This window comes from Zalophus californianus, chromosome 15 (genome assembly GCF_009762305.2).
Source record: "Zalophus californianus isolate mZalCal1 chromosome 15, mZalCal1.pri.v2, whole genome shotgun sequence".
Classification (NCBI taxonomy): domain Eukaryota; kingdom Metazoa; phylum Chordata; class Mammalia; order Carnivora; family Otariidae; genus Zalophus; species Zalophus californianus.
The window spans coordinates 53,667,533-53,687,134 of NC_045609.1; the positions used below are offsets into that span (position 1 = coordinate 53,667,533).

General features: G+C 41.8%; 1 protein-coding gene across 1 annotated transcript in view; it reads left to right on the forward strand.

Moving 5' to 3' along the window:
• Positions 1-14,890: 14,890 nt before the first annotated feature.
• The window catches only part of EXOC6 (exocyst complex component 6), a 240,815-nt gene continuing 236,103 nt past the window's right edge, over positions 14,891-19,602 (forward strand). The window contains exon 1 of the mRNA XM_027595848.1: positions 14,891-15,081. Coding sequence (XP_027451649.1) covers positions 14,960-15,081 — 122 coding nt within the window. The 5' untranslated portion in view covers positions 14,891-14,959. The remainder of the gene's footprint in view (positions 15,082-19,602) is intronic.

Here is a 19,602-nt window from a genome sequence, read left to right on the forward strand (position 1 = left end):
TACTTGGTTAAACTTACTTAGCGAAACCACAGCGTTTATTAAATTCAACTTTTCCCTATTCCATTCCACACAGTTGAATGAAGCCAGAGAAAAACACACCATCAAGCTGACTGGTCTCATTTTAAATTGCTGATCACTCATCTCTAGCGGACTCTTTCTTACAGCTGCCCAGCATCATACTGTATTTCCCTAGGCCTTTCATTCGTTTGCTCCGCTGGAAGGGGATGATTTTACACCCTTTCTTCTCTTCTCAAAACTTAGACCACACATTCCCCATGATGATCTTGCTTCCTATATACTGTGAAAATAGAAGCCATGAGAAGGAAAATTCCATAGCCCCTATAACCACAACTAGTCACTTACCAGCATCTGGGCTCATAGACTGTCTTCCCTCCTGCTCTTCTGAGTGAACTGTCCCTACTCTTTACAAAGGCTAACAACCTCATGTATCCACTAGATTCCACTCCTTGCCTCCTCAGTCAAGGACACTGCTATGGGCACTCCTCCCCTCTGTCCTGCATCAATTTTCACCTCTCTTTCCCAGTACCGTGTAAGAATTCTCTCATCATAAAAACAAACTCTCTCAATCCCCCTTCCCCTTCCAGTTTATCCCTCCCCATTTCTCTCCTCTTTACAGCAAAATTCTTCAAAAAAGTTGTGTCTAGGGCGCCTGGGTGGCTCAGTTAAGTGTCTGCCTTCGGCTCAGGTCATGATCCCAGGGCCCTGGGATCGAGCCCCACGTCGGGCTCCCTGCTCCTCGGGAAGCCTGCTTCTCCCTCTCCCACTCCCCCTGCTTGTGTTCCCTCTCTCGCTGTGTCTCTCTCTGTCAAATAAAAAAATAAAATCTTAAAAAAAGAAAAAAAAGTTGTATCTACTTGCTGTCTCCAATTTTTCTCTCATCTCTTCCCCTTTGAGCCCCACCCCCCACTGAAACCACCCTTACAAGGCAAGTGCGGCAAATGCAGTGGTCGATTTTCAGTCTTCATCGTATTTGACCTAACAGGAGCATTTGAAGTGGTACTCCCTTTTCATGTAGATACCTCCCTCACATGGTTTCCACTATGTTCCCTATTCTCCACCCACCTCATTACTTCTCATTCTTCTTGTCTAGTTCTTTCAGTTCCCGTGATCTCTGTGTTGGAGTGCCCAGGTCTCAGTCCTAAGATCTCTTCTGTTTTCCATCTGTACTTACTACCTTGATGATCTCATCCAATTTCAGGGCTTTAAATACTGTCTCTCCCTCTCTCTATATATTAATTACTTTTAAATTTATACTTCCAGTCTGTACCACCTCCCTGTGTTCCACACCATATGTCCAACTTCTTACTTAACATCTCCACTTGGATGTCTAATCAATATCCAAGCATCTGATCTCCTTCCACCACCATCCAGAGCCTGCTTCTCCTATGGTGTTTCCCTTCTCAGTCAGTGGCAACTCCATTCTTCCAGTGGCTTAAACAAAAAAATCTTGGCTCACCCTTGACTCTCGTTGCTCTGATACCTTGCATTCTAATCCATTAACAAATCCTGTTAACTCTGCCTTCAAAGTATATTCAGAAATTGACTGCCTGTCACTCTCTCCATTTACTACCACCCTGGTTCAAACCACCTTCTAGCTGGTTTTGCTGCTTCTGCTCCATCTGCTAAGTAGTAGCACTGAGATTCAAACTCAGTTTTTCTTCCATTTTGAAGACGTTGATCTTTTGTCTGGGCTCTTCTGTCCCTCTGCTCTTTCAACTTTGGTGGCTGCAACTATAGGTACCTCCCCTATATTCATTTCCCTCTTCTTCACATTTTTCCTCAGTAATAGAATCCTATCTACATTCAAAACGGCACTGTGACCAAATATCTTTTGGTCTGTCTTTCTCAGCCTCATGTGCGGATAGATGGGGGTATGTGACTAACTCCTGATTAATGAGATAAAAGCAGAAATCGCTGGGTGGGATTTCCAGGAAAACTCCTAAGTAAGGGAGACACACAGCTGGTTCCCTCCTTTTTGACCTTACCCCACCCTCCTTCCTGCTGCCTGAATTGAGGACTTGGTGGCTGGAGCTTCAGCCGTGTTTTGCATTCTGAGATGAGCCTGAGTGTAGAAGCCACATGCTTCAAAGACAGAAAGCAGAAATACAGAAGCAGTCCGAGTGTCTGGTGACGTGGAGTTGCCCTGTAGTGTCCTGGTCCATATTTGGACTCTTTTACATGAGAGAACAAAGGCCATTCTAGTTTTTGTGACCTGAAGCTTAACATAATTTCTACCAATTACTTTGTCAGTTATTTCCTCTGGTCTTTTACGAAACCTGGCACAGCACTAAGCACAAAACTGGTCCTCAGTAAATGACAGTGATTGGTTGCTTATGATAAAGCAGATCTGCCCAGTTTTGTTTGACACATTCATTTCTGCCACTGTCAATAATGATGTGGCCAAAGTTTTGCAATTGAGTTTATACACCTAACTCTTGCTAAAGGAACTTTTTTGTGTTGAACTATATATGATTGGTCAAAATAAGTGGGTAACATGATAAACTTATGCCAAACAGTATAGAACTTAAATTAATAATATAATTTGTATCAAAGATAAGGTATGTCTTATAAAGTAATTGAGACAGAGTCCATAGGTTTTCCCTAAAATAAACTCCATTACTTTAAGACTCTAAATAAAAATTAAAATACTGTTACCACTGTTGTTAATTTTCACAGTGGTAACATCGTTAGAAAACATCATTACAAAACAAATTTCTGTATAACGCAAACTTTGGACCTTTATGAAAATTTTAACATTACAAATTCTATGTGAAAAAGAATAATGAGATTGTCTCTTATGGAGTGCCTAGCTGGCTTAGTCTGCAGAGCATGAGACTCTTGATCTTGCTGTCATGAATTCAAGCCCCATGTATGGTGTAGTTTACTTAAAATTAAAAAAATAAAATAAAAAGAAGATTGTCTGTTGTGTCAGTTTTACTGATGTGATGTTGATGATTTACAAATGCTTAGTTAAGCAAAGAAAGACACAGTTGAATCTACTTATAAGTGTGGAAAGTTGACTGGAAGGTGGTTTGTTCTAGTTGAGTCCTTCTTGTGATTCAGACCATGGGAACGGGACATCATTCATCTCTAAGATGAATTCTGATGGGTGGGAAGAGCATGTTCCTTCAAGTGCTTCAAGTTCCTTCAAGTGGGCAAATCATTTAACCTCTGAATCTAAGTTTTTTTTTTTAAACTGTAGAATGGAAATAATACCAAAAATAGCTATTCCATAGGGCTGTTGAGATGATAAAATGAGGGAATACATGTGAAAGGGCCTCATTCATAGTAGTCACTCAATAAATATTTGCTCATTCATCTTGATAACATTTTATAAATGTTTAAGGAGTTTTGAAATGCTCTCATATACTGTACAAGTTATTGTCAAAATACCAAGCACCGATTAACACTTCCTCTAAGAACTTTTGGATGGTTGTATTTTAATTATTTTAGGATGTGACCAACTTTTGTGGAGTTGAATTAGTCGGCTTCATTATTCCCCTGCAACATTTCCTTTGTACTCATTGATTTCCATGGCTACATGATGATTACTTCCTGAGAAACAAAGGAACACATGTGTTTAGAAGTAAAAAGGAAGCATACAGATCACCTATTGAACCATAACCCTGTAAAACCTGGTATAAATGGAAACTTTTCTTTTTTATCATATGGCATTTGAAGTGAAGGAATTCATATTAGTCATTAGCTCAGTTTTTACTCTACAATAGGTGTCCCTGTAAGGAGCCAGATTGTGTCAGGCCTTGTAAGCCAAATATACTCCAAAACATTTTGTGAGGCAGACTATTTTCAATGTCAAAATTTCTGAGTGGTGACCAATCTAGAAAAGTGATAGTAGGTAATGGGAAATTTGAAGACAAATGATGGGTGGAGGAAGAAATAACTTACCACTCTAAAACACATGGGTTCGTTTTTATTATGTTAATTAGTTGATCATTCTAGCAAACATACACTGATGACTTCTACATATGAGGTCCTGTAGTAAATGCTCTGAGAACTACAAAGGTGAGTAAGGCCCAGAGATGGTCTTCAAAGAATTTATAGTTTAGTACTGGAAATAAAAGATATACATCCTCTGTCCAAATTATGTCCTATGTGAACCATGAGTCTGAGAACCTAGGGTGGCTTTGAGAAGGGGATGTTTTGAGTCTTAGAGAATACATAGACATTTGTGCACAAAATAGGCAGATGCAAAGGCATTCCAGATAAAGGGAATGGTAGCTACAAAGACCCAGAGGTGACCAGGTTCAGACTTAATGGATCAGAGATAGGCAGAGATTGATTTGGGAATATCTATTTTGGGGATAACATCATTTTTAATAGGTAGGTATTTGGTATATGGAGACTGGCTTAATGTGGAAGGAGAGTATTATAGACTGTGTCCCCCTCAAATTCCTATGTTTGAAATGTAATCCCCAATGTGATGATATTTGGAGGTAAGGCCTTTGGGAGGTGATGAGGTCATGAGGGTGGAGCCTCCATGAATAGGATTAGTGCTCTTATAAAAGAGATTCCAGAGAGCTTCTTTGCCACTTCTGCCATATGAGGACATTGTGAGATGGCCATAATGGACTAGGAAGCTGGCTCTCACCAGTCACTGAATGTACTGGCTCCTTCATCTTGAACTTACAGCTTTCCAGGACTGTGAGAAATAACTGTTGTTTACATCACCCAGTCTATGGTATTCTGTTAGAGCAGCCCAAATGGACTAAGAGAGAGTTACTGAGTTCAGTTTTGGACATGTGGAATGTCAAGTGCGAGGTGACAGGCTATTCTGGTAGAGATGTTATGTAGGTGGTTAGAAATGAAGTCTGGAGCTTCAATTGTAGGTCTACATTTGGGACTCATCAACACCCAAGTGGAAGATGAACTTACAGTGATCTAGAGTAAAAAGAAAAGACAGCTGGGGACAGATTCCTGGAAACAACTAGACTGACAAAAATAAACTTGGAAAGGAGGCTGAGGAGAAGCCAAAGAGATATGAAGGAAAACCATAAGAAAATTGCAGTGTTTTATCAGATTCTTTTTTTTTTTTTTTTTTGAGGTTCTTTTCCAGGATTTCGCTTTCTTTTTCTAATGTTGATTTTTCTCTTCACTCCCAAAAATAAACTCCAGGAGCCAGGAATAGACCAAATAAATGGTTTTTCCTGGGGTTACACACAGAAGGGAAGGTTCAAGGATTCCGGTAAAAAGCATGGTCCCGGGTTCTGAAGCTCCAATGAACTGGGAGGCTGTATCACATAGTGGTTAGGAGCTCTACAGTTAGATCTGTGTTCAAGTGTCACCCCTGAGGTGGATTCTCCCAGCAAGTGTGTGTGTGTGTGTGTGTGTGTGTGTGTGTTTGTGTGTGTGTGTGCCATCCTGGGTGTGGACTGCAGGTGTCTCACTCCCAGACGCCTCTACCCGCCCCCAATCCAGTTGGAATAAAGGAGAAATTTCTCCACTGACCTGTAAGCTTCTCAAGGGTTTGGTACATAGTAGGTTCTTAAATATATAGTTTTCTTTTAAAAGGTGAATAATAAATTAACAAACATAAAGATCAGTACACAGAAAATAACTTTATAATAAACATATGAGCATTGTAGTCTCCTAACATTTTTATGGGTCATTGACATTTTCAAAACTCTGATCACTGAGCATCAGAGGAACATCTACATGTGTCCACTGGAAAAGAAGTAGAAGAACAGCTCTACTCACCATAACAAAATTACAAGGAAGTTGATTTTAAAAAAAACAAAAAATCATCCTCTGTGGTTCATAACATCATTCCTTATTAAGCAATGGCATAACACTAATGCTTCTAAAGTGCTTTTTACTTTCCTGGCATTGTTCTGAATACCTTATTTGCATTAATTAATTTAATTTCCCCAACAAATCTATGAGATAGGAGCTTGTCTATTGTGTAGATAAGGAAACTCCAGGTACAGAAAAGAGCCAAGGGTCACACAGCTAATAAGTAGCAGAGGTAGGATTTGAACCCAGGCAGTCCAACTCCAGAGTCTGTGCATGTAACTGCTACACTACACAGAAGCCTACCTTGATTCTCTTACTTTCCTGCATAGCCAGGCCCACCGTGTTTATCACCTTGTACAGAAGGAAAGCTACGCTGTACACATGAAGTGAGGCTTTCTCACTGGGGCTTGGGTGGTGGTGGCAGGTGGGGGTGGGGGCATGTTGTGGTTAATGTATTTGTGTTAAATCAGGACCACAAATATAATTGTTTATCCTAACAGAAATCATAATCACACAATGATCTTATTTCACAATTTACTTCCCCTAATCCCATGGGCAGGTGACTTAAGCTCCTTGTCACAAACCCTCATTCATAAACTAAGAGAGAAAGAGAGGCTCAGTGCTTGTGGACGGGCCAAAAAGTGGGTATACTTGGGAGTCTCCCTGGAACACACTGACCCCTGCCTGTTCTCCACGGTCCTGCTGGGGACCATGTTTTCTCAGGGGGCCTTGGGTGAATGGCCTCATCTTTTAGTTGGTGTCCAGGAGCCCACGCTCTTTGTCCCTTAACTGAGGGGTAACTGGGCGAAATCTCAGGAGTTGGGCAGAAGAAGCAGCACCAAACCAAGTGGAAACATTGCTGCTGCTTGAAGGGAATTGGAATCCAAACTGACAGTTCGGGATCACTCTAAGCAATATAGCCAATACATGCTATAGCACATATGTTTACAAAAAAAGATTCTAACAAAATATTTCCTGATAATTATCTCAGTGAATGAGGATGTTTTACAACTCTTACTTAAATATATTTAATATCGTAGAAGAACCAAAACACATAAAAATAAATCAGATTAGGCTTTGTCTTTTGATTAATGTTTTTTTTTTCTTCACCGAACAGGAAAATACTCATTAACAAAAGTTTTGAGAACAATAAAGTAACTGGAGATTATTAATATGAAAATATTGTCGATTGTTCCTCCCGTAAAAATATCCCTGGACAGCCCACTTCCTGAAAAATGACTCAGCAAAAGCTCCCAACCAGGGTTGTTCGTGTTTAATACAATTGTTCAGGCTGGCACTTATTTCTTATCTATAAAGTCCTCTTGTGATTGATGATTCATGTTTCTTTTCAATTATGGGCTTTGAATGCAAACTATTTCTTAATGTAAACAAATGGCTTCAGTATTTAAAGCAAAACATTTCCGTTTGTTTAGTACTATTTCCTATTTTATGCCCGAAACCATATTTTTGAGGGAATTGTTTGGTTTCAAAAGAGGGAAAAGAGAATGATTGTTTAGAAGAATGTGTGCAAAGGAGGGGTGTATTTGCCATGGGCGTCCAGCCAGAGGTGCAAGCGTGGGCTCAGAGGGGGTACACGGTAGCTTAGCCTCTTGTAGCATGGCTCAAAGAAGTTAGTGTCCTGAATTCTCACTTTAAAGATCCTGGTTTTCCTGTGGGAGAAAAGTGTATCTTTGGCAGCTTGATAACAAGCCTTGTAGCAGATCTTTAAATTCTCAGTTCTGCTGAAGGGCTCTGAAGTAGAGGAATGGAGGGTAAAGGACACATCGACCGGTTGCCAGATATGGTAGAAAAAAGAGAGTAAGATATTCAGTGATTTCTAATGACGTTTTACAATTACCAGTATAAGAGATAAAATTAAAACCTAGAAGAGCAAGAGCCAGTTTCAACAGACTATGTGCCCAAAATTGACCACTAGGGGGCGCCATAATCTAGCTGTACGACCATAGGGCTGAGACTGTTGGAGTCCTTGCTGGCCAGGATTCAAATGTTTAAGATTTACATTTGGGAAACAAGGGCTTGCTTCGGCAGCACATATACTAAAATTGGAACGATACATTTGGGAACCGATCAACAAGGGCACCCTAAAAATTTTCAATCAGAAGACGCCAACATAAGATCAAGAAGAGGTAAGAGGTTCAAAATATTTACTTGGTGAAGCTACTTATTCTATAGCAATTATGTTTATTGAGAACTCGAGAAACAGACATTGTAGGTGTTAGAGATTTTACTTTCGCCTTCTCTTAATGAAACCCCAGATTTGCATGAAGATAAAGAAAAGGAATAATCTCAGTTAATCGAAACAATAAGTCCACAATTTTCTTGTCAAATTGGGAAAATATCAATTTAATTAAGCAGTGGACACTACCCATATTTGTTTTGGAAAGACAGTATTGTTTCCAACATTCTTGCTTGAGTCTTCCAAGCGCTCAGCAATCACTGAGTCCATGCCTGCTGTGTGCCCAGCATCACTCCAGACGCTTTGAATATAAAGAAGCAAAGCCCTATTCCCTCCTGTCGTGTAGCTCCTAGTCCAGTACGGTAGATAAACATATAACAAAAACAGCAGGGATCAGAGCTTTGATACAGACCACATGCTCAAAAGAGTTATGGGGGATCGTAGTAAATCATCATATACAACGAGGAGGTGACATTGAACAAAGCCCCGAAAGGTAAATCATAGTAACAGCTGACACCGGGTTAGTGTCACGTGCCACGCGCCACGCTCTCCAGAGTGCTCTACCTAATAAATGCTTAAAGGTCATGTAACCAGGGCGCCTGGGTGGCTCACCCAGTTAAGCGTCTGCCTTCAGCTCAGGTCATGATCCCAGGGTCCTGGGATGGAGCCCCGCATCCGGCTCCCTGCTGTGCAGGGAGCCTGCTCTCCCTTCTGCTTTTTGCTCCTCCTACTTGTGCTCTCTTTCTCTCTCTGTCAAATAAATAAATAAAATCTTAAAAGTCATGTAACCTTCACAACAACCATATGAGGTAGGTGCTACTAGTATCATCTCTGTGTTACAGACAAGAAAACAGGTTTGGGAAGGTATTCTAGACAAAAGAAGCAGTATGTATGAAGGTTCAGAGACACCTAAAACTATGGCATGTTCCAGGGAATAGAAGCTCAGATAACAGTAATGATACTGTAACATTCAGGGAAACACCATGTCCTCTAAGATCTTATAAACAGAAAAATGTGATGAGTTAAAGCAGAAACTTAGAACAGATTTTTAAAAACAATTTCCTTAATTACATAACAATTTTATTCCTCAAAGAACAGTAGGAATATAGTTTATTGAGAGCACAGATCCATTGAAAGACCAAAATGCTTTTTGTAATGAAATATTACATCCTGAATTTTGAAGATGATAGAAAAAAATATGGAATGGCTCTGTGAACCACTGTTTTGGATACCGTAGATATTTCTTAAAAAACTTTCTTATAACAAACCATATTGCTGTGAGTATCCTGAAAATAGTAATTCTATAGTTTTATTTTTTTATGGCATGAGGCAATTTTATTTTCAAAATTATCTATTTAAATATATGAAAAAATATCTGGGAGGATATACATAAAATTGATAACAGTGGTTATTTTTGGATGAGAGGATCTTGATTTCCCTATTTATTGTCTTCATTTTTTTTTTCCAGTGAGCATGTATTTCTTTTTTTTTTTTTAAGGTTTTATTTACTTACTTGACACACACAGAGAGAGAGAACACAAGCAGGGGGAGATGCAGGCAGAGGGAGAGGGAGAAACCGACTCCCTGCTGAGCTGAGCAGGGAGACCGACATGGGGCTCCATCCCAGGACCCTGAGATCATGACCTGAGTCGAAGGCAGTTACTTAACCAACTGAGCCAGTCAGGCGCCCCTATTTTTTAAAGAAAATTTTTACTAAAATTTTAGTTAGTATAATGCTGTAGTTTTAAAGTTTAACTGAATATCTTGAAAGATTTTCTAATGTTGAAAAATAATACGAATATAACTAAAACAACTTTTATCTATTTTTGAGATAGCTTTTGTAGGATAAACTGTGATATCAAAATTAAATATTTATTGGTTGCCCATTACTTACAAAGCACTGTAATGCTGTGTCAAGATAATTTATTGAACAAATATTTATTGAGCATCTGACTTGTGCTAGCCATGGTGTGTGAATTGCCACAGGTATAGTAACAGTAGCAAAAAAACAATAAGGACCCAATCTCTGCTTACCTCAAAAAGCCTGAGGTTTTTTGTTTTTTTAAAGATTTATTTATTTGAAAGAGAGAGCGTGCACGAGTGCGTGCGAGTGCGTGCGAGTGCATGGGGGGGAGGGGTAGAGGGAGAGAGAGAATCTCAAGCAGACTCCCTGCTGAGCATGGAGCCCATTGTGGGGCTTGATCCCACGATCCTGAGATCCTGACCTGAGCTAAACTCAAGAGTCAGATGCTCAACCAACTGAGCCACCCAGGCGCCCCTGGTTTTTTTAATTTCCAAAAAGTTTTTATTAAAAAATAAATAGATAAAATAATTTTTTTATTCAAAAATAAAATAAACTTAAAAAGGCCACTTTAAAAAATTTGTATTAAAAAAGTTTTATTTGAATAATAAACTTTTTGATTTTTTAAAAAAAGGCTGGTTTCTAGTTCTAGAGGGACTAGGGTTCCTAGCAGACTAATAAGACAGAGACTCAGTTTCAGAGGAAGAAAAAAGCCTAGTCGGGCCTCAATAATAGGGCCCTTATCAACAACACACATAGCCTGATGATGTGTCTTGAAGATCAGCTTAGGGCAGGATTTTCCGACCTCAGCACTATTGGCATTTTGGGATGGATAAGTCCTTGTTAGTGGGGGACTGTGCTGTGTACTATATTAGCAGCATCTCTGGCCTCTACCAGCCCCCAGTTCTGGCATTAAAAAAATGTCTCCGGGGGCGCCTGGATGGCTCAGTCAGTTACTGTCTGACTCTTGATCTCGGCTCAGATCACGATCTCAGGGTCCTGAGATTGAGCTCTGCGTGGGGCTTTGCCCTAAGAGGCGTGGAACCTGCTTAAAATTCTCTCTCCTTCTCCCTCTGCCGTCCCCCAGCCCCCTCACCTCTCTCCCTCTCTTTAAAAAAAAAAAAAAAAAGTCTCCAGGCATTGCCTTGGGGCTGCGAAGGAACAAGAACCACTGGCCCAGGGCCACTTAAAAGGCTCCTGTCAGCGGTCAGGCTTGCTCCTAGGAAGTAGTCCAAAACAGTTTGAGCTGCAGCTGGGAGGAGAGGTTGAGGGTGGAGACCAGGAACATTCCAGTCACACACACCAGTCTCTTTTATGGGCATCTTGGAATATATCTGTTTAAAATATTTCCATTTCCTCCTTTTCTTTTCCTTATTTGGTGAATCTGTTGTCAGCACTATGGGATAGGGGAGGTTGTTTTTCTTAACTGTTACTTTCGGGAGGAGATGGTCTCCTGTTCGTTCAATCTGCGTGGACTTCCGGCAGGAAATGGCACTCAAGGAAAGTTTTGAATAAAAGGAAGATGCTGGTTAGCCAGTGGAAACAGGAAGTTGTTGCCTGTGTCTTACACGGCTTAGAAGAAAGTGAGAGGCAGAGGGAAAATTCACTTAACAGAAGTGGGAGGAGTAGAAGAGAGTGAGGTGGGAGTGGAGGAGGGGTAGGGAGAGCTGAGGAGCCCGAGGGAGGCAGCCAGGTCAACAGGTTGAAAGACCTTGAATCTCGGGGGGAGTTGGCTGTACACAAGAGGGTAACGGCGCTGCATAGTAGGAATGGCGTCATGCAGTAACAATTGTGATGTATTAATCATGCTACTGTGTAGTACGCTGCTATACTATTACTATTCTAAAAATACTCTATTTAAAGGAAAACAGTTTTCTCACAGTATATACTATTATTTTTTAGAAATTTATTTATTTGACACACACAGAGAATGTGCACAAGCAGGGGGAGGGGCAGGCAAAGGGAGAAGCAGGCTCCTGCTGAGCAGGGAGCCCCTGGGCTCCACCCCAGGATCCTGAGATCATGGCCTGAGCTGAAGGCAGATGTTCAACGGACGGAGCCACCCAGGCGTCCCCCTCTCCCAACATATATTAAAAGCATTTGCCTACATTGTAAAATCCCCTTGAATAAACAGAGAGAGAAAGAGAAAGCAAATGTGGCAAAATGTTAACAATTGGTGAATCAGGTGAAGGGTATGTAGCTGGTTTGTTGTGTTCTTCTTTAACTTTTCCGTAAGTTTGAAAATTTTAAAAATAGGGGCACCTGAGTGGCTTCAGTCAGTCTCCCTGCTCAGCGGAGAGCCTGCTTCTCCCTCTCCCTCTGCTGCTCCCCCTGCTTGGGCTCTCCCTTTCTGTCAAATAAATAAATAACATCTTTAAAAAAAAAGGAAATTTTAAAAATAAAAATTTGGTGTATGTGGGGAGAAGAATCAATTTTTTTTTAACTGCATGATGCTTAGGGCTGGATGGATCATCACAGATATATGTTCATGGGTACAGTGGCATTACCTACGAATTGTTCTCTACAGCATAGTATAGTGATGACCAACATTCTCTTATGATCAGAGTGATTTCTTTCTTTCTATCTTTTCTTTTTTCTTTTTTTTCAGAGAGGGAGAGAGAGGGGGGAGGGGCAGAAGGAGAGGGAGATAGAGAATCTTAAGCAGACGCCATACCCAGCGCGGTGCCTGATTCAGGGCTCGATCTCACAACCCTGAGATCATGACCTGAGCTGAAATCAAGAGGACGTTTAACGGACTGAGCCCCCCAGATACCCCCCAGAGTGATTTCCCATTGTGTTTTTATTTATATATTTTCAGATTCTGATAAATTCAATATGGAACTGTCAGAGTTTTGCATAATTTGGACCAACATTTCCTAACAAGGCAGAGGTAACTCTTAGCTTGTAGCTTTTGCTATTATTCATTCAATAAACATTTTTGAGCACCTACAGTATACAGAGCAATGTGTTAAGTGTTATGTGGAATACAAATATGAATCAAATAGACATTCTGTTCTTAAATAATCTGATGATTTGGTATAAATTTAAAAACCTTTCACACAAGTGACTTTAACACAAGATAGAAGATCACTGCTTTGTGTCGAGTCTTGGAGGAGGGCAGTCATCACTTCCTCTGGAGGGAAAGGGTATTAGGCGTATTCCTGTTGCCTTGTTGCATCCTGCAGTGGACAAACAGTGGGGCTGAGAGTTGAAGCTATCGGTGGAGCTGGAGTGAAGGATCCTGCACTGATCTGCTCTTGCTGCCTGACCCATCATTCAGTGGCCGAAAACAACAACCATTTATTATTGCTCCTGCGTCTGTGGGTCACTGGGGCCTGGCTGACTCAGCCCAGGTTTGGGTGGGCAGCTTTGCTTCAAGCTGCTGCAGCTGCATGGGAATATATGCCTCTCTTTGCACTTCGTGAATCAGGGGGGATGACCCCGCTTCATGTATCTCTCATCCTCCGTGGACCAGCGAGCTAGGCAGGGCCTGTGTTCCCAGGTGCTGGCAGAGGTGCATGAGGACAAATAGAAATAAGTGAGGCCTCACAAAGCCTGGGCCCAGAGCTCACACACTGTCCCTCCAGCTCGTATATAGTTGGCCAGCAGAAGTCACAGGCTAAGCCCAAAGTCGTGGGTCAAGGAGGAACACTGTGCCCTCGGTGAGGTACTGGCCACGGTATGGATGCAGGGAGAAGTGAAAAACCGGCGCAGTTTATGACATATGCCTGTAGTTACATGAGTACTACATCTTTAGGAGAAATAATTTCAGTTTTTTTACAGGGCAAAATTTAAAAATCTGATAAAATCTTGTAAAAATTAGGTTCATATGGGGACCCCTGGGTGGCTCAGTTGGTTAAGCATCTGCTTTTGGCTCAGGTCATGATCCTGGGGTCCTGGGATCAAGCCCCTTGTCGGGCTCCCTGCTTGGTGGGGAGCCTGCTTCTCCCTCTCCTCCCCACTTGTGCTCTCGCTACCTCTGTCTCTCTTTCTCAAATAAATAAATAAAATACTAAAATAAAAATAGGTTCATATGGAAAAATGTCCCTAGCCATCCCTTTAAATACCGACTTTCTTTTTTTAAATTTTTTTTAAAGATTTTATTTATTTATTTGAGAGAGAGAGAGTACATGAGAGGGGGGAAGGTCAGAGGGAGAAGCAAACTCCCCGCTGAGCAGGGAGCCCGATGCGGGACTCGATCCTGGGACTCCAGGATCATGACCTGAGCCGAGGGCAGTCGCTCAACCAACTGAGCCACCCAGGCGCCCCAAATACCGACTTTCTATAGTCAGCAAGACAGCATGAGATTATACTTGGACTTGAGGAAGATCTAATGTAAGTGGTAATGGGAGTCATGTGCCCATTTAATTTTTTTAGGCCTTCTTCGGGCTGGCTGTGGGCCTCATTTTCCCTTGCTCGTTTAGGCCCGTACTTACTGCACTCTTTCTTCCTCTCAGTGGCAACCAGCCCCCTTAACATCTCGACATCTTCATGTTTTCTCCCTCCCCATCAAAGCCTCTTCTGCAGGAAGGATCTGGCAAACTCATGCACAGTGAGGCCAAAGTGACTAACAAGGATTAAAAGCTAAGTGCTATCGGGAGCATTTGTATTTGAGCAGGGGACAGAAGAAGGAATGGCTCAAACACCCAGCAGTGACTAGGGTGGAGAAGTGAAGGACATGGGGAGCCAAGGAACTAGCCCAGTGGCCTCAAAATCGTAGCCTATAAGGCGTTACATTTTTCCTGGACAAGCTACATGCTGGGATTTTGTGGGCAAGGGTATAATTGCAGGAATAACTAGGAGCATGGCTTGTATTATGTATTTAGCTTAAGTAATATTAAAATATGTGCCCTGACAAGTCAATTGTATTTAATAATGTTGTATAGTGTAATGGTTCTAATTCCTACCGAAGTTTGCAGTCACTATCTCTGAGGAACAAATAAACATAGCAGACATCAGGCAGGAACTTTCTGAACTGTGTCAAGGTTAATAATAAGTAAAATGTTATAAGTAGGGACAGGACTGCAACAGCTGTGCCACATTCTTGGAAGCAAAGATTTTGATAGCATGAAGTCAGCCTGTGGGTGCAGTTTTTGCTTCTACTCTGGGTGAACACAGAACGCTTGTAATAATTATAGCAAAAACCACATTTCTCTTATAAATTACAACTGTTTTGCACTCAAAATCTGATGTCTGCTGCTGGAAAATCAGGGGCGTGTGAAGCAATGTTGGAAGAAGACCCAGATCAAAATTATGAGAATGTCTTGGCTGAGATTCAGTCTTTCGAGCTGCCCATTGAAGCGACTTTAAGGTAGGGCTCCTTTATGTTTGTTCTTCCTGTAGCGGTGATAAGGCAGTCTTATTCACTTCTTTTTATGCTTTTCTCTATAAAAGAATAAAAAATAATTTTTGAAAAATAATTACAATTCTGTATGTACCTAATCTCTATCTCTTTTCTTACCTTTAGAGAAATTACAATAAACAATTGACTCTTTTTTGCATATTTTTTTCCTGATTCATCACACAAGGTTTAAAAAATAGAAATGACTTTCAAGAGATCAAAAAGGGCCTCTTGCCATCTCCAAATAGATATCCCATCTCATTTATATAAGATTTCAATGGTTTTCTCTAAAATACTGCTTAGTGAAAAACATTGAGAACAATGAGACGTATAGTGAAACCAACTTCTATTTGGGTAGAGGTGAGTTTTAAGGAAAAAAAAGCAAACTGTTTATTTGCATTGTCGCTACTCGGGTATATGGTGACCTCTCAGATGTGTACTTTTTTTAATTTCCACGTAACATTTAAAAATAGCTTCTTTGGTAATAGGGGGATTAATTTGCACATTTTAAGAACAGGATTAAAATGAAAGACCATGTATCTTTATGTTAAAAGGGCAGCTTTAAAAAGTTAATTCTTTCTGCCTACCTGCCTATAACTGACACCTAACAGTGTGGGAATGACAATCACTGAATTTGATAGCAACAGTCAATAAATATTTGTTGACTAATATTTGTTGATTAAATAAGAGGATTTTTTTGGTGGGGGGTGTTGTCTCTTCCATCCTCAGAAAGGGCCCAGGGCCAAGTTGCTTTGAAATATGCTACAGTTTAAATCTGAGTAAATTTCTCCCAAATATTTAAATTTGATTTTGCTTTAAATATATCTGGAATCTCTTCAAAGGGCCTAGGGTAGTGTTGGGGGCATGGGAAGGCATTGATATTTATTGACTGATTCTTGGATTATCAATATGTAGGTGCAGTTGTAAAATATTTATAAATCTATCACAATTTTTCCTTACACTTTCATTTTATCCAAGCATTCATGAACATCCCATGAAGAGGGGAAGGTAATTTCTGTCCTATTTAATAGGTAGAAGAAACCAGAGCTTTTTTACTAATGGGAAACTCAATAATTTTTTCCATATAGAACAAACTTTATACTGTACCAGCACTTTCTGGAACTTGTACATTTGTCTAAAGGGGAACAAAGGGGTGAGGGGAACCTAGACATATGTTAGTTACTGTGGCCTCTGATGCCGTTGCAGCTTCAGAGCTCTTGGCCTTCAACCCCTGACCCTCGCCACCTCTCCCCTGGTCTCACAACCGTGGTTAACACCTACACACAGCATCCCTCCATGGACCTATCCTCCTAGCTAGTGTTGCTTGGTATTGGATATGACTTCCTGCTTTGGATCTTGGCGCTTTCCTACCCTCTGTTTTTAGGGCAAATATTCCCGGTCTTGCACCTGGTCTTCCTAAAGAAGAAGTCAGTGTAGATCCGGCCCTCACAGCACTCTCCCAGTGTCACCCTCAAGAGGAGAGACAACATCGATATTTTCTCCAGGTGTTGTCCTGTCGCCACCAGAGTGGACCTGCAGTATCCACTGTTAGCTTCATGTCTGGGTTATTGAACAAGGGATGAGAGCATTCTTTTGCAAAGGCTCCCACTAAAACACCCCAGTGTTATTTAGAGGGTAGACACAGAGCTCTTAATAAAACTTTATCTGGGACAATATTAACCAAAATTAGTTTTCCTAAACTTTTGCTTTAATCATTGATTAGATGAAGACTTCTTAGACTGGCATTCGATGCTTTTTTGCACATACGTATGCATGTTATTGATGTTCCATTGTCAACTGTTCTTTTCTACTGTTCTTACAAAACACATCGGCCCGTATGTTCAAATATGAGAATTGGAAAATCAAGACAGGACTTCCATTTTGGCTGAACTAGACTGTTTACCATTTGATAATGTGTCCTGAGATTTTCTTCCTCCTGTGTCCATGGTTTATTATTATTATTATTATTATTATTATTATTATTATTATTATTATTCACTCTTAGCCCTGCAACCTGCCTTGCAGGGCTTGGTTCAAATGTTCTTTCTTCTATGAAGCCTCTCATGATCCCACAGCCACATGTGAATACCCATCCTTTGAAGTCCCAAAGAATCCAGGGCATTTATTCTGACTTAAAGTGTGTGTGTTATTTTATAACCATTTTCAGGGGGAAAGATTGCTGAGGTCAGGAATGTATCTTCCTTTTACCTCTGTATCCTCTGCAGAAGATTCTGCCAACAGAGTAGCTAGATAAATATTTGTTGAACTGATTTGTATGAGCTTCTGAACTCATCATGGTGACCTTGTGAAGCAAAAGAAAGGAGGCAGTTGAGAGAGAAAGTCATCGTTTGAGGGAAGCAGAGGAGGTGGTGGAAATATTTGAATAGCTACAAGCTCTAAAGGCAGAGATGGCGGCTAGTGGATTTGGTTGGATGCGGATTGGCCAGTGGGGTTACACAGGCCCTGCTGGGAGGCCCTGGAGTGGACAGTGAGGGAAGCGTTAGGACACTGAGAGGACAGGGCTGGCAATACAGGAGAGAAACAGTCTCAGGGAAAGCCCTGCACCTGGGAATTGAGAGAGTTCTGTTCACTTTTCCTTGTCACAGAAGAAAGGCATTGCTTCAACAAACATTTCCTGTCATAAAATCTTTGACTCTGTTAGCTTCCTTCCCCTGCCCACCTGGTTTTCCAGGTAGGGAGTCTGAGGTGCCCTGTTCGAGGTCAGGGTTCAGATCAGAGCCAGGTGGGGTTTGTTCCTCTAACAAGGTGCTCTCCCCAGAGCTCAGTGACTCAGGACTTAGAGACGGTTTCTGCTTTGGTCATTTAAGGGTGAGTCAGCAGCTCATCTTTCACGGGGTGCAAGCTTCCTAGCACTCACCCCCACACATCATGTGGGGGGTTGGGTCTCCTCTCCCCAAGGAGTTGTGGGGGGTTGTTGAGACCAGGAGTCATGCCGTTGGGTACTGTCAATGGTCCGTATCTCTTTCGCCCTGCCTGTGTGCATTCCCCCCTCTTCCCGATTTCCCACTTGGCTGCTCCCAGAACAAGCTTCTCCCAGATAGTCCAGCCTGTCTCCTGCCTGACTCTCCCACTGGGACCTGGGGTCTGCTCCTTTGGCCCTCCTTTTTTTTTGTGTGTGTGGAAAAGTGGACAAGAATCAGATGATTCTGAGGTCCTGTGTTTGTTTTCATTCTTTGTGTGAAGTGGGACTGCTGCCTGTAGTATTTTTTTTTTTTTAAGATTTTATTTATTTATTTGACAGAGAGAGACACAGCACGAGAGGGAACACAAGCAGGGGGAGTGGGAGAGGGAGAAGCAGGCTTCCCGCTGAGCGGGGACCCCGAGGTGGGGCTGGATCCCAGGACCCTGGGATCATGACCTGAGCCGAAGGCAGACACTTAAACCGTCTGAGCCACCCAGGCGCCCCCCGCTGCCTGTAGTATTAAGTTTAAAGGAGAGGGAGTTTTAGGGGAGAGCTGAGATACTGTATTTTTCCATGATTTGTGTTGCCAATGAAATAGCCATTAAAGACATCGCAGGCAGCTCTAACAATGGAGTTGGGAATAAAATTCCAGGGTAGAAAAGCAGAATTTGATATTAGCCATGCAGATGGCGAGTGAGTTTAAGAGAAAAGGGAGAAACGTCGAGAAAGATCTACTGCTAGTGCCTCTGTCGTCCTAGCATGGCTTAGCTTTGGGCGGTCAGATGGCTGGTAGGCTGAAACTCACCAGCAGGTGGCAGCTGGAATTAGTTTTGGGGCCCTTACCCTTTTGCCCTGGACATAACTGCTTTTATCATGTTACCACCGTTTGCTAATTTCCATGGGATTTTCTCAGTCTTTTTCAATTTTCTTTTTTTTAAATTTTTTAAAAAGATTTTATTTATGTATTTGACAGAGAAACACAGAGAGAGAGAGAGAGCGCACAAGTAGGGGGAGTGACAGAGGGAGAAGCAGGCTTCCCGCTGAGCAGGGAGCCCGATGCAGGACTCGATCCCAGGACCCTGGGACCATGACCTGAGCCGAAGGCAGACGCTTAACGACTGAACCACCCAGGCACCCCTATTTTTCAATTTTCTGACTTTCATTCCAGTCCCCTCATGTGGCTTAGATATATGTCCAGCTCCTTGCAGCTCCTGCATCTGGGGGCATGCTTTTTTTTTTTTTAAGATTTTTTATTTATTTGAGAGAGAGAATGAGATAGAGAGAGAGAGCATGAGAGGGGGGAGGGTCCGAGGGAGAAGCAGACTCACTGCCGAGCAGGGAGCCTGATGCGGGACTCGATCCCGGGATTCCAGGATCATGACCTGAGCCGAAGGCAGTCGCTCAACCAACTGAGCCACCCAGGCGCCCATGCATCTGGGGGCATGCTTATCCCTGGTAGGCTTAAGGGCTGTTTGGAGCCCCACTAAAGGAAAGTGCTAGCAGTGGCCTTATTCAGCCTTCCCAACTTCCTTTAAGAAGGATGGGCACCAGGTGTCACGCAGCACGTC